This window comes from Heteronotia binoei, chromosome 8 (assembly GCF_032191835.1).
Source record: "Heteronotia binoei isolate CCM8104 ecotype False Entrance Well chromosome 8, APGP_CSIRO_Hbin_v1, whole genome shotgun sequence".
Classification (NCBI taxonomy): Eukaryota; Metazoa; Chordata; class Lepidosauria; order Squamata; family Gekkonidae; genus Heteronotia; species Heteronotia binoei.
In genome coordinates this window covers 102,338,774-102,354,411 of record NC_083230.1, presented here as the reverse complement: position 1 = coordinate 102,354,411, position 15,638 = coordinate 102,338,774, and the positions used below count along the sequence as shown (strand labels likewise).

Here is a 15,638-nt window from a genome sequence, read left to right as displayed (position 1 = left end):
GATCAAAAATATAGTCCAGACTGAGGGGAAGCATTTTTAGTGATTTAGAGGCTCCCCCCCCTTATTTTTGGCAGCCCACTAGCATGACTAGTGTCACTAGTCAACAGCAGCAGGTTTGTGAAGCCATCTGCACACAAGAGTGCCAGAGCTACAGACTGCATTTAGGACCTGTGCCCAAAGCTTGTCTGGCCTGTGCCACGAACCCCTTGGTACGCTGCGTGCATCACACAGAGGCACGGCCCGAGTGATCTCAGCAGGCTCATCTGGATCCAGAAGCTGTGGAGACATATAGTCACCGGCTAACATGACAGGAGGACCATTCACCATCGCAGAGACAATAAAGGATTCATGTACGACTTCTTCCATCATACCACCACCACCCCTTCACTTCTCCTCTCCTCACTCTCCCCCCACAAAAAAGCTGAAACTAAGGCAGGCATCCCACATCCGATGAATAGCAGCTCTGTTCCAGCAGCTGTGCTTTCCCTCCCACCCAGCTAATGAACTGGAGAATCCACAAGGCTCCGGATACTTGATCTCTTGTGCAGGCTCAAGAGGACCAAGGAGGAAACCTGGGAGGCAAAAAGGATGGGATCTGAAAGAGAAATGATCAACCTTCACGTGAGTCCTTCTTGGAGTATCAAGGGGGTAGGGGAGGGGAACAATGGCTGGATTGCCCATCGTCCCTTCCTTCCTGTGTTTTGGTTTCTGGCATGTTCTGAAGTCACTTTGTGGGGGGGTTTTGGGAGTCAAATTGATTACTGGATGCATGCCCCCACTCTGCCTGTCAAAGGGATGGTTAGCTTCTCCTGCTGAATGCAAAAAGAGATGAAGGGGAGGCATGCACTGTGTTATTTGAAAGAACTTTTCTCACGTTCTTGAGAGGGGGGAAGGTCTGAGTGAGGGGACGGGGAGCACATATTTCACAAGGCTGGGAGAAGAAAGTTATTCCATCTCTGCCCTGTCTTTACAAAGCCCTTCTGTGCTTGATTGAAAACTTTCCCAGCCCTAAGCTGGAGGAAAAAGAAATAAACATTGCCAAGGGTAAGCAAGAGAGCTGGAGACTCGAGTTCCTACCTGGGGTTCCTAGAGAAACAAAACATCTTGGTCCAGCCTTTTCAGGCTTTTCTGTCTTTGTCCTCCTTGCAAAGGAGTGCATTTTTTTTTTTTTTGCAGAGGAAAACTCAGCCTCTTTTGAGAAGGCAACTCATAACTTTTGAAATCAACATTCCAGAGCAGAAAAGAACCTACCAAATCAGAGAGACAGAGAGAGTGAGCATTTTGCTTAAGAGTTTTCTGTCTGCGGGGATGCTGAAATTGACAAGACACGAGAGCACAACTCACCAATTTCAAGGTGGTGGTGCAAGACTTGTGGTGACTCCACAGGGATTTCAAGGCAAAAGACTGCCACTGTGTGCTTCTGTGTAGCAACCCTGGATTTCCTTGGTAATATCTCATCCAAGACTGATTTCCCACTAGCCTTATGCTGCTCTCATGCTCCTCTTCTCTGCAGGGTTTCCGATGGATTTCACAATATCTGCCCCAGGGCTGCAACTTGCTTCGCCTTTTTCACACAGCAAACAGAAACTGGTTTTTAGAGGATCTTGTTTACTGTGTGAAAAAGGTGGAGTGAGTTGCAGCCCTGGGGCAGATAGTGTGAAATCCAACAGAAGCCCCACAGAGAAGAGGAGTGTGAGAACGGCATAAAGCTAGTGGGAAATAGGTCCAAGTCTCCCACCAATTGTTTCTGCATAGCAACCCTGGACTTCCATGGTGGTTTCCTATCCAACCCTGCTTAGCTTCCAAAACCTGATAAGATCTGGATAGCCTGGGCTATCCAGGTCAGGGTGAGATGGAGGTATCCCTGCATTGGTGGCTCCCCGTGCTGTGTTCCTGTATATAGTACTAGTGAAAAGTAAGGGCCCCATAGTCAGCCAGACCTCAAATAATCATGCTTCATTGATTTTTCATTGATCCTATTTTTGCTGCTTAAGTGAGAAAACACCATTGGTTGAGAGCCAGGAACCAGATTTCTTATAGAACATTAGTAGCGGTGACCATATTTATTTTATCCACTTTGTTTATCATCCCTCCTCCCTCCCACCATGGGCAGCTATATAATTTTCCTCTCCTCCATTTTATGCTCCAAACGCATTTTTAAAAACCATGCATGATTAAGCATCACACTGTCTACGAAAGAATCATGAGAATTGTGGTTTGGGGGGCATGTGGGGCATACCGTTACAGGGTAGATGCTGTGGTTGTGTAAATGCAAGGTGCACATAATGGTTCTTGCCCTGCCATAGCTGCAAGTTTTCCATATGTGCAAACAAAAGCAAGGTAGGGACGATTCCGCCCTCTTCCCTCTACCTTATTGCTGCCTCCTATGCCCAACAACAGCTGTTTGTTTATGGGGTTTATGCCTTTTCAAGAATGACAGAGGGCTGCAATAGAAAGTGGGTTACCATGAGCACTATCTGTCTGTGCAGCCACAGGATCTAACCCACACAGTCCCTAGTGTTCCCTTGCATGATGGTCTACAATTCAGCTAGTGTACTCAGTAGTGTAGATATGCCCTATATGGGTTTTGCGAAAAACAAAACTGCATGTCTGTAAAAGCAGCTCATACTAACTCAGATTAGAGGGAACACTGGTTGCCAATCTTCAGGTGGGACCTGGAGATCTCCCAGAATTACAACTCATCTTCAGACTACAAAGATCCGTTCCCCTTAGAAAATGGCTGCTTTGGAGGGTGGACTGTATGATGTTATACCCTTCTGAGGTTCTTCTTCTACAGGGCTTTTTTGGTAGAAAAAGCCTAGCAGGAACTCATTTGCATATTAGACTACACACACACCCCGGGTGCCAAGTCAGCTGGAACTCTGTTCCTCTGCATTCCTGCTCAAAAGAAGCCCTGCTCTTCTCCCCAAATTGAAGGAGGGACGGTGGCTCAGTGGTAGAGCATCTGCTTGGTAAGCAGAAGGTCCCAGGTTCCATCTCCGGCATCTCCAACTAAAAAGGGTCCAGGCAAATAGGCATGAAAAACCTCAGTTTGAGACCCTGGAGAGCCACTTCCAGTTTGAATAGACAATACTGACTTTGATGGACCAAGGGTCTGATTCAGTATAAGACAGCTTCATATGTTCATATGTTCAAGTCCTGCCTTCCCCAGGGTCCGGAGCTGGCAAGCCTATCTTGTTGTCCCTACCAGAACATTTACATTGTGGCTCCTTTTTTCCTTCTCCAAATCTACCTTTTCTCTGAAGCCCTTGCTTAACTCCATCCCTTCCCAACCACCTCTGAAATGTCTCTTGCCTTAAAAACAAGTCTAGCTCACCATCTAGTGGAGCGTAACACTAAAAGAACTAGAGCTTTTGGCTGCCAGACAGTCTTAGGATCTCCTGGCTATTCTACACACAATGCCATACGATACTCATTAATTAGGGTTGCCAGGTGTGTGTTGGAAAATACCTGGAGAATTTGGGGGTGGAGCTGGGTGAGGGCGGGATTTAGGGAGGGGAGAGGTCTCAAGCGGGCTCAGGGCGGCTTACAACAATAAAACAACAGAATTAAAATAATATCATAAAACAGACATTACAAAACAGGAGCAGCACAGAAACAATCTTACAGACATAGGTGGTAAACAGCATGCAGCTGATGGCTAACAGCATAACATAACACCATAATGGTGAAATGTTGGGGGAAGTGATGACTTTCAAAGGACGCCCACTGGATCAATTAAAAGCCTGGTGGAAGAACTCCGTCTTACAGGCCCTGCGAAACCTTAATGAGTCCCACAGAGCCCAGATCTCCAGCAGGAGCTCATTCCACCAGGTAGGGGCCTGGACTGAAAAGGCCCTGGCCCTCGTTGAAGTCAGTTGGGTGTCCTTAGGACCAGGGACTATGAGAAGATGTTCAGCAGCAGACCTCAGAGCCCAGGGGGGCGGGGTTCATATGGGGAGAGGCGGTCCCAAAGATATCTCTCTTGGCTTTGAATAAGAAGCCTGTCAGGGGCTGGAAAAGGGGAGGAAAACAAGCAGGTCAACGTGTATGTGTTGGAAAGAGAAGCTGGCCTTTTTGAAAGAGACAAGCTAGACAAGGAGGCGAGAGAACTGTAACTGGCTTTTCCCAGCATGTGTTTAATGAGTTGTAACCACCCTGATTAAGATTAAAGGAGAGGGGTCTAACCCTTCAATTCCTGGATGGTTTAGTGTTAAGTGGTGAGTTCAGCCAGCATAGTGATTCAGCATCTTTATTGCACTCTTTTGGGATCCTTCATTAGAATATGCATACCCATTGGCAGATTCTATGATTCCCCTGATACTGCCTGCGGATTGCCAGTGTGACTTAGGCAGCCAATTGGGATGCAGATCTTTTGGATCCTCTCAGTCTATTGTGTTGCTCCTCAAGCTCAGGAACAGTTTCACCTAGAGAAATGGACGCCCCCCACACCCTGTGCTGTTAGTTTTGGAAGGGAAAGGGTGGAAGAGAGAGTTTCCAGCTGAAACTGGAGTTGCAGCTTGAAGGTTCAGGTTGCTCTTCCGAGATCTGCCTCTTTATCACCACTTATGCTCTGCCTGGGTATTTATTAATAAAGCAAATATTAGAAAGGCATAGCTAGTCTCCAGGACTCTCTCTCATCCAAAGGAAACAAACTCAGCAGGTTTGCGTTAGAAATTCACTCAGAAAAATAAGAGGCATGTGACACAAGTTGAATTTGAGGGACAGTTTGAGAACCAGTAATCCTCATTGCTTTTGGGGTGTTTCCCAGTTCAAGCAAAACTATTACATGTGTACACCCCCAGCAAGGGGCTTTCAAGGCAAGTGAGAAGCAGAGATAGTTTGTCATTGGTTTCTTTGCAGAGCCTTCCTTGGTGGTCTCCCATGCTCCTACCGACCCAGTCTAGTTTCCAAGTTTGGACAAGAATGAGTTACACTATGCTGCTTTTCCTCCCCAAAAACTAGAAAACTCTAATGTAGAAATCCTGCATTGGAAGGGAAAGGAGTATGAGTCAGATGTAGAGGGAGCAGGGCTGAAAAGAATAAACGAGGAAAGCATCACTTTTGGCAATTTGAGCAGCATACTGTATGTTTGCCACCTCTCTCTGAGGAAATTAAAGGGAGGGCAGAAAGAGTTGCATCAGTGCTTAGTTTTCGTTGGGTTGCCAGGTCTGTGTTGGAAAATACCTGGAGACTTTGGGGTTGGATCTGGAAAGGGGTGGGGTTTGGGGAAGGGAGTAGCCTCAGCATGATACAATGCCATAGAGTCCACCCTTCAAAGCGCCATTTTCTCCAGGGGAACTGATCTCTGCCAGCTGGAGATCAGTTGTAAAAGCTAGAGATCTCCAGGCCCCACCTGGAGGCTGGCAACCCTAGTTTTTGTGGCCCTTTCTTACATGCCCAGAAATGCTGATCACCATTTAGGGTCAGGAAGCAATTATCTCCAGGCCAGTTTGGCTAGGGATCCTGGAGGGTTGGGTTTTGGTTTGTTTTTTTGCCATCTTCTGGGCATGGAGCAAGGGTAACTGGGTGTGTGTATGGGGGGAGGTATTTGTGAACTTCCTGCATTGTGCAGGGGGTTGAACTAGATGACACTGGAGATATTTTCCAACTCTATGATTCTGTGATACTATGAAAGAGTAGTTCAGAGAGACAGGATTGTGGCTTACTGGTAAAGCATCAGATTGGTATGCAGAAGGTCCCAAGTTCAATATCCTAACCCACCATCTCTACTTAAAAGGACCAGGGAGTACATGATGTGAAAGACCTCTGCCTGAGACCTTGGAGAGCCTCTGCCAGTGAGAGTAGCCAACAATCTTCAAAGACCAATGTCCTGGCTCAATATAGGTAGTCCCGTGTGCAAGCACCAGTCGTTTCCGACTCTGGGGTGACGTTGCTTTCACCACGTTTTCATGGCAGACTTTTTACGGGATGGTTTGCCGTTGCCTCCCCCAGGCTCAATATAAGGGAGCTTCAAATTTGTTGTTGTAGAAAGACCATAGGCAGGTATTACTTATTTCCTTGTGAATAAATTACTAATGTACATGTTCTAATGTGTTTGCCTGCCCACACCAGTTCGCCTGTGTCATGGGAATACAGTGAACAACTTCACAGAGCTGTGATGAGTACTTGTAATTGTACTTTTTAAATATGGAAAAACTGTTGCTCTAATTGCTAAATATTAAAGGCTTTAGGAAGTAGTAGGTAATTCATATTATTTTTTATCAGAATCATATATGCTCAGATGTAGGCAAATCCCTATCTAAGTCCATAATTGCCTAAATTGGCTAGATTTATATATAACAATGTACATAGTATGACATCAGAGATTTAAAATAAGTTGTGGTCCAGCTAGCACTGAGAAGACAACAGCTATTGCCCCCCACTGCCTTTCAGAAGGGTGGTAGGAGAAAAATGCACCAAAAATTGCTGTTGGAGTGATAATATGATATCACTTTGAGGCAAATCCAGAGGTGGTGTCATTGTGTCGTGACACTCTAGGCTGGGTCCAGACCAACAGCCTAGGTGGCAGCCTCTTGTCCCAAAGTAAGCTGGTGGAAAGAGAAGTGCCCCGGGGGCAGTCAGACTGTGTGTGACCTGAAGGAGCCCTGAAGGAGCGGTCAGACTGCTCAAGTGCTTGAGTGGCACTTCCCAAGCTCTCCCTGGCCATTCAGATGGCCAGGAAAGGTGGCAGGGAAGCGGCTTGGTGCTTTTTCGGGCGCTTCTATGACCCTGGATGACAAGGTAAGTACAAGAGTGGGATGTTCTCCAGATGTTCACGTATGGACTTGGTTTTTTAATCCATCTGGGAGCTCTCCATATGTTGCCTCAAACTGCCGATCTGGATCCAACCTAGGAATTACCAAAAGGTCTATGGTAAAACCATAGTTTCCTGAGAACCTTACACTGACAATGATATCACTTCTAGATCCTCCCACATTGTTTCTCCGATGGTGCCCCCCATGTCTTCAACCCCCAATCTCTCACTAGGTGCCAGCCAAGGTTAAGATTTTAGATACCCTAATCCTACCCCTTAGAAACAACTCTCGTGGCCTTCTGCTTAAAATTACAGCCCTTATTTCAGTGTAGGGTTGCCAGCTTTGACTCAGGAAATATCTGGGGATTGGGGGATGGAGCCAGTTGGGAGTGGAGCCAGGAGCAAGGTTGTGACAAGCATGATTGAACTCCAAAGGGAGTTCTGGCCATCACATTTAAAGGGACAGCACACTTTTTCAATGCCTTCCCTTCACCGGAAATAATGGAGGATGGGGGCAACTTCTTTTGGGGCTCATAGAATCGGGCCCCCTGGTCCAATCTTTTTGAAACTTGTGGGTTTTTTTAAAAAGAGAGGCACCAGATGCTATACTGAAAATTTGGTGTGTCTACCTTTTAAAAAACAGCCTCCTCAGAGCCCCGGATACCCACAGATCAATTCTCCATTATATCCCATGGGGACCAGTCTCCATAGGGTATAATGGAGTGCCCAGTAGACAGTCAACCACCCCCTGCACTTTTTGATAAGCATGGGGAGGGCCTCCAAACCAGGGGATTCCCTTGCCCCCCAAAAGGGATAAAGGCAAAAAAAGCAAAGAATTGCTCATGGCCACAAAAGCTGTAAATATGCTCTATAATTAATTACAAAAATAAAGTGTCATATAAATAGGGAACAATTTATGAAAACCTTTACATGCTTACAATAGGTTTCACTTCAAATCTTATACATTGTCTCCTATATACAATTCCAATGCAGACCCGAAAAAGGCATATGGAAAAGCAATAGGGAGCACACACACACAGAAGCTTAGTCTATTTCCGGGAGCTCCTGTTCCTTTTCATGTGCTTGTGTTGAAGTTAGATTACTGTAATTTAGTAGTCCCCACACACAAAGTTGCTGCAATGGATAGATAGCAATACCATGCAGTTTCCCATAAACTTCTTTAGACATGCGTGTTATAAATCCATATATGGTCAATCCCCCAAACACTTCCAAATAATATAGAAAACAGCAAAAGAATCATATCACTCATACAAATTTCGAGTCATACACAATGCTGGCGTCAACCAAATCACTCAGACAGAGCGATCCCAACACTCCCATTCTAAAGGAACTCAATTGGCAACAGCTGCAACATGCCTGCACATCTTAAAAAGACACTTATATCTCTAATCATGCTCTCCGACTCAAAATTATTACTTTATAAAATAGGGATCAGCAATCCTACATTCAGTGAGAGAGTTAGATATGACATGTGCTTAATTCTCTCCATTAAAGTTAGTGGTGTCCGAAAGTACTTAACTCTGGCTGTGGTGTGCCAAAATTCAGCTTTTCATCTTCAAAACAACCAGAAAGGATGAAAATAAATGTTACATTTCACATGGGAAGTACTTAGGGCCGGGGGTCATTTTGTAGAAAAAGAAGTGCTGAAACTCATTACCACAACTCATTTGCATACACCACACACCCCTGACATCATTAGAAGGTATACTAAATTACATCAGCTCAGCATCTACCTTAAAATGCTTCTAGAATTAGAACTGTCGTAATAAAACCTTCCTGCCATCATACTTTTTCAATTACTTCCTCCTATGTGGCCACAGTGGCATGATGACGATTTCCATCTGTCTTCTTTATATGTTTTGGGTTATCTTCCCATTTTTTGTAAGGAAAAATATTATAAAGTATGTCAAATCTTAAGAGTTCAGCAAAATTCTCAAAGAGGGTTTGAATAAGGGAGCCCGGAAGCCATTATTTGGGGGAAGGGAAGAAAGAAAGAGCACAATGAAATTTAGAGGTTCCAAACCATTCCAGAGCTCCTGTGAGCTCCTGCACAAAATGAGGCCTGCCTAGAGCTATCAACCTCAAGGTGAGTCCTGGAGTTCTCCTAGAATTAGAAATGGCTTCCCAATAGAATCCACAACTACTGCTTGAGAAACTCCTGGAGATCTGGGGGATGGAGCCTGAGGAGGTTTGCGCTGGGGGAGAGGAGAGACTTCAGCTGGGTATAATGCCATAGAATCCACTCTCCAAAGCAGCCATTCTCTCCATGGGAATGCATTTCTTTCGTCTGGAGATAAATTGTAATGCAATTTATCCTCCAGACTACAGAACTCAATTTGCCTGGCGGAAATGGCGGCTTCAGAGGATGGACTTGATGGTGTATAATAGAGTCTGGAAGAAATGGTAGTCCTAGAGTGACATCACATTCCTGTTGAGCTTCCTCCCCTCCCCTCACTCCACCCTCCTCTGGGACTGTTCCCAAGTCTCCTAGAATTTCCCAAGCCAGATATGGCCACTGTAGACATAGCCCTTTGAATTTGTGGTGTGATGCAAAATCTGAGAACTTAAAACAAATGGTGAATTAAAAAATCTTTGACATGTTACAAACACATTTTACAGCACCAAGCGAATTGTATAGTCATTGTGAATTCTGTACTATTCATGGGGAAAATCACAGCTTAAACGATGGGTTTCCCTCTTGCCCTAATGCCCCTCACAGAGGGCATTGAATGATGTGCATTCAAGACTCCACATGTGGTGAAGCTTCTTCTCCTATCCACCTTGGAGGAGTGGAAAATGTTCCTTCTCCCCCACCACAGTATTACAAGACTGAGCATGAAGATATGGTTGCAAAATGTGACATTGGAACTCACTCTGAAGGGAGAGTCTCTTGAGGCTGACAAAAGGACAAGCTGATAATCTGCAAAATGGGAGAAGTTTAATCTGGACATTAAGATGACAGTCATATGGCTGCAGTTCTGAACATGCTTACCCGGAAGTTAGGGTTCCCAGGTCTGTGTTGGAAAATACCTGGAGATTTTGCAGGTGGATCCAGGAGAGGGAGAGGAGGGGCCTCAGCAGGGTAAAATGCCATAGAGTCCACCCTTCAAAGCAGCCATTTTCTCCAGGGGAGCTGATCTCTACCAGCTGAAGATCAGTTGTAAAAGCAGGAGATCTCCAGGCCCCACCTGGAGGCTGATAACCCTACAAGTAAATTTCATTCAGCACACTGGAATTTAACTCACAGATAGCCTTAATTAGGATCCAGATATGAGGGCTGGTATACAACATACATTTTGCCAAACTAGATGTGACTGGGACGCATGAGGATCCAAATGAATTAATATGCATCAAGAAACCCTGTGAGGGTTCCAGGAACAGAAGGATTAACAATATACTGTTCCTTTTTGTAAAATCCTCCTTTCCCGAAGCTCTACTGCCAAAGTTGGCAAAGAAGTTTGGGAAGTAGGCTAAGACTTCCATTCAGGTCAAGGAAAGGGGATAAATCTTCTATAAAGAGAAGAAAATTCCCTACCCAATTAAACAAGGAGTTAGCTCCAAAGAGTGCAGAGATGCCTGGTGTGGTGAGATTAGAAACTGCTTGTAGAAGCCTTAAGGGTCAGTTAAAAACTCAAGACAAGAACTAGTTTTCCAAGAGAACTGGTATTTCCAGTTTGGGTACTTTAAAGAGTGTATCAACCTTCTGGAAACCAAAATTGGCAGAGAATACTCAAAGAAGTAGTAATACTTTATTCACGGTCATCCGACCAGCTTAAAAATACAAACAGAAATATAAAAACAAAAACAACCCATCACCTCTTACACAAAATTCCTGACTCCTGCTACTACACATATTGTTAAAGCCCATAACCAATATTTACACTCTCAATTTCCTTCCTTTCCAGCTGAGCAGCGTAACAGAAATGGGCAATCTTAGATGAAACATCAGAATGAACGTCAGACAGGAGGAAGGCAATTTGCTCATCCTCCTGCCAGCCCGCCAAGGATCCGAGAATCGGAGAGATTAGTCTTGCCCTCAAGTCCTTGTAATTAGGGCACTGCAAAACAATGTGGGGAGTTGTTTCAACCTCGTTGCAATTGCATGGGCACAGTCTTTCCAAATATGGGCGCCCGGCGTAACGTCCCAAAAGCACCGATGAAAGAAGTGCATTGAGCCATGCTTTTGAGAAAGCTATCCGATATTTTGGGATAGTGATGTTAAAAAGATACCTGGCCAGGGATAGCACTTCGGCTTGCTTCCCTTAGAAAATATGCGCAGAAAGACTAGCTCTGGCAGATCTCAGTTCAAGCTCCACCAACCTCAGGCGCAGAAGTTCTTTCACATCCCTCAGTTTCATCATTGCTAAGGACTCAGGGGAGAGATCACAGAGTCTGAAATGGTCTAGACACCTTTTCTCCCAGGTTCCCACAAAAGGGTCTGAAAAAATCAAATGGGGAAGACCACCTGGCTTTGAAAGAACCTTCAAAAAGTAACAAAAGGTGTTTAACCACATAGACGTCTTGATGCTTGGGACGCCAGCTTCTAATCTAATAGCAGTGTTAGGCACACATCTAGGAACAAACAGAAGCTTGCGCATAAGTTTAGTTTGTACTATCTCCAACGGCTTGGTGGTTAAATAAGGGGCAATTTCAGTGCCATAGAGCAACTGGACCCTGGTCTTTGCAGTATGCCACCTTAGTGCTGCAGGCAAGAATTTGGCCCCTTTGGAGATATAAAAACGGTAACACTCAAAGAAAGTATACAACAGTGTTTGGAATACACTGGAACAAAAGCCTCTCAACATAAAGATTTTAGGTAACTGTGAATAGCTTAAGAAACTCTCATGACTCTGAAATGTAAGAACTAAAGTCTCAGCATGTACTGATTTTACATCAGAGTTATGTATACTGAGTTACCACATTAATTTTAGTCCTGATTTCACCTGCTCTTTCCCCTCCATGTTGAATGAAATAATTTGGACTATAAAAATTTCTTGAGTGCCATTTAAGCTATATAAATTAAAGGAGGCTCCCATTCCTTCCCTCACATTCCTGGGTTAAGCAAACAACCAAAATATTACACTGTCACAATGGGACAGCCAGAATTCTTCAGAAAATAAGAAAAAAGAGGGTGTCTTAGTCACACAAGGGAAAGAAAAATGGAGGAAAAATCTTGCCTTAAGGGAGGGAAGTGGACAGTGGTGTCATAGTTATCCTCTGGACCAGGGATTTTCAGCTCATGGATTGCCAGCTGAGGACATGCTGAGCTATGTCTATAAGGCTGCCATTCCCCTCAGCTTTTTGGAAGAGCCTGCTGCTATTCTGCATGCCTAGAGAACAAGGGTGCTAAGTCTCCTTGTATAAATGCTGAGAGAAGCAACAGGATGGAAAGGTCAGTCCATGGTAGAAATAATGGATAGTTTCCCATCCCAACAAAAGCACTCCTTTGCCATCTTTCTCTCTTTCCCCAGTCTGGCCAGTGCTCAACCATTGGTCCTCCACTGCCCCATGTACTTAGGGTGTGGAGCACCATTTTCTCCTAGTGTGGTCACCTTCCCTTCCTGTCACACAACTTCCTGCCAAGTTCTTGCCACTCAATGGGCCCTTTTCTGCTGCCCTGAGTTTAAAGGTGGGTCCTGGGTCCTGAAAGGTCGAAGACCACTGCTGTAGACCTGGTTGAATCTTGGAGCCACTGGAACGTGAATCGGATATAGCACTGAAACCAATTCTGAGTGTTTCTTCACAATATTAGTCACTGTTTGTTGTTAACAGTTTGAGCCTTTTCTCAGATGCTCCAGAAATTCTGCGTCTTTCATGTATTTGTACATCATTGTTACACTCTGGTGTCTGTGCAATTAACAGAGCTGCCTGCTGTTCATTATTTACGATTTTATTTTTGCTTTTTAATTTAATGTGTCAAAGCCAGAGTCATCCATTCCAGGAAGCAGGAAATGTACATTTATGATTTAGATGGCTCTTTTGACATACCAGAAGTACTACTGAGCACATGGCTGCGACAACCAGCCCGTACACACAACAGCTGAAATTTGTTTTCACAAGAGTTCAGAGACTATCACATGCTTTAACAATAATCCAGATGGATCTGAGTGTCATTTGTGGCTGATGGCAACAGGCATGCTATTTAGTTTATTTTCCAAAGATGGTTTGCATCATTCTGGCATAATCTGGTACAGATTTCCTCACTGTGTTGGTCCTGTTGAACGAGGGTCATCTAACATGCTGAGCTACCTTTGGGTATGTTTGCCCTGGTGATTAGACAAACTAGCATAATTTGTACAGGCATAGGAAGGATGACTGCATACAATAAAGCTTTATGATGAATTCACTTGCCTGCAAGGAACTAGCATGACTTCAGAAAGCTGTAAACTTGCCAATTCCCCCCAGCCACTAGCAGGGGATAGTGTGTGTGTGTGTGTGTGTAAGGTTGCCAAATCAAGGTTGGGAAACTCCTGGAGATCTGGGGTATGGAGCCTGGGGAGGACAGGCACCTCAGTGAGGTACAGTGTCACAAAGTCCCCTCTCCAAAGTACCCAATTTCTCCAGGGGAACCAATCTCTGCAGTTTGGTGATAAGCTGTAATTCCAGGGGATCTCCAGGTCCCACCTGGAGGATGGCATCTATAGGAAGCCAAAAAGTGCCTTTTGCAGCAGTGTTAACTTCTGCTTGACCCCCAAAGCATCCCTCAAGTCCAGAATGGGTATTCACCAGGCCATAATTTGTAGTCTACTTTAGGCTTTACATTTTAACAGAAAAGCAGACCAGAAAGTGAAGAATGTATAAACTGGCGCCAGGGTCAAAAATCCATATCCTGCAAATGTCTGGTTTTAAAAAAATTTCCAAAGCAAGTTTCTAGTCTTGAAGGCTGGGAAGATAAATGCATGTGTGACTAGTAGTGCTCTGCTCAGTCTCACATTTGAGGAGGGATTGGTTGGAAGTCAGCTTGCCAGGGGATGGAGAAGGTAGGGTTGTCAGTTCCAAGTGAGGAAACTCCTGGAGATTTGGAGATGGAGCCTGAGAGGAGAGGGACTTCAGTGGGATATGATGCCATAGAGCCCAGCCTCCAAAACTTCAATTTTCTCCATGGGAACTGATCTCTGTAGTCTGGAGATGAGCTGTAATTCTGGGGGATCCCCAGGTCACACCTGGAGGTGGCACCCCCTCGTTGGAAGGCTAGTTAAGTATGGAACTTTCTGAAGCCTAGATCGGGGGAGAGGTAAGCAAACTATTAGTCTAATTTATCTTGGTCTTTAATTTGGTGAAAATGTTAAGAGTTTTTTAAATACAGAGAACATAAAGGTAAAGGTAGTCCCCTGTGCAAGCACCAGTAGTTTCCGACTCTGGGATGACGTCGCATCACGACGTTTTCATGGCAGACATTTTTACGGGGTGGTTTGCCATTGCCTTCCCCAGTCATCTATGCTTTCCCCCCAGCAAGCTGGATAATCATTTTACGAACCTCGGAAGGATGGAAGGCTGAGTCAAACTTGAGCCGGGTACCTGAATGCAGCTTCTGTTGGGATCGAGCTCAGGTTGTGAGCAGAGCTTGGACTGCAGTACTGAAGCTTACCACACTGCGCCGTGAGTCTCTTACAGAGAACATAGATGCAGGATATTTCTTCAGGAGCAATGCACAGGGCTATATTTATATAATTTGTCCTGTGTCCCTGCTATGTATGTAACTGGGAAAACAGTGAGTTGAATCTTGCAGATTGGTTCTGATAAAGTCAGATCTTCCCCTGGTAGGAGAGTCTTCCCAGCTCCTTTGGATGTGGTGGTATTAGGTTGCCAACTCCTACTTGGGAAATACCTGGAGACTTGGTGGGAGCCTGGGGAGGTCGGGGTTTGGGGAGGGAAGGGACCTCAGTGGGTTATACTATAGAGTCCACCTTCCAAACCAGCCATTTTATCCAGGGGACCTGATCTCTGATGTCTGGAGATCATAAGAACATAAGAGAAGCCATGTTGGATCAGACCAATGGGCCATCCAGTCCAACACTCTGTGTCATACAGTGGCCAAAAAAATCAAGTGCCATCAAGAGGTCCACCAGTGGGGCTAGAAGCAATTCCAGTTGCAATCCCAGGAGATCTCCAGCCACCACCTGGAGATTGGTAACCCTAGCACCATGGTATCCACAGCGCCTTCTATATCATGCTGAGGTTCCTTGCCCCAGGGGAAAATGCTGCCCTTAGTGAAATGGATCTGCAGAACCCAACTGGATGAGTATGGTTTGCTTGGAACAGAACAAGTATTTTGTTTCTTGGTTTCTGTGGCTGTAACGTATGACTTCAGGATGGTTACAAAATCTTGGCCTGGAAACAGGTTTGTTTGCTTCCGCAGGAACGGCCAGCTCCTGCTTTCTAGTGCAACATGGACAGCCCTTTGCTCTTGTTTAGCAATTTCCTAGAAATGTGCCCCTTTGAGGTTGTTGATCATGCTGTGCCCTTCTGAGCAGTCATTTAGACAATGCCAGGATTTGTGCAGGCGTTTGTAAAATAAAGTTCTGTGTTTGTATGAGCCTATTTGCCAAGGATTTTCAAGTCCTTTACACTTATTAATTCATCCTCATGATGCCATTCATGAAAGGGAAATAAGTTGCCTTTCAGTTACATTTTCATAAGCAGTACTAAGGCTGGCATCCTATGCACATGTACCTGGAAGCACCGTATCCAGTCTTATTTGCTTTCTTTGTAACCTGCCTTTCTTACTGAGGCTCCAGGTGGATTACAAAACAGAACTTTGTGGAACATACTTCCAACTTATAAACAAACAATACAAATACTATTTGTACAGCCCAATACATGTGTAAGATTGGGCTGTACAAATAGTATTTACATTATT

General features: G+C 44.8%; 1 protein-coding gene across 1 annotated transcript in view; it reads left to right on the top strand.

The window, feature by feature from the left end:
- The first annotated feature begins 421 nt into the window (after positions 1–421).
- The window catches only part of NINJ2 (ninjurin 2), a 100,335-nt gene continuing 85,118 nt past the window's right edge, over positions 422–15,638 (top strand). The window contains exon 1 of the mRNA XM_060244598.1: positions 422–621. Coding sequence (XP_060100581.1) covers positions 589–621 — 33 coding nt within the window. The 5' untranslated portion in view covers positions 422–588. The remainder of the gene's footprint in view (positions 622–15,638) is intronic.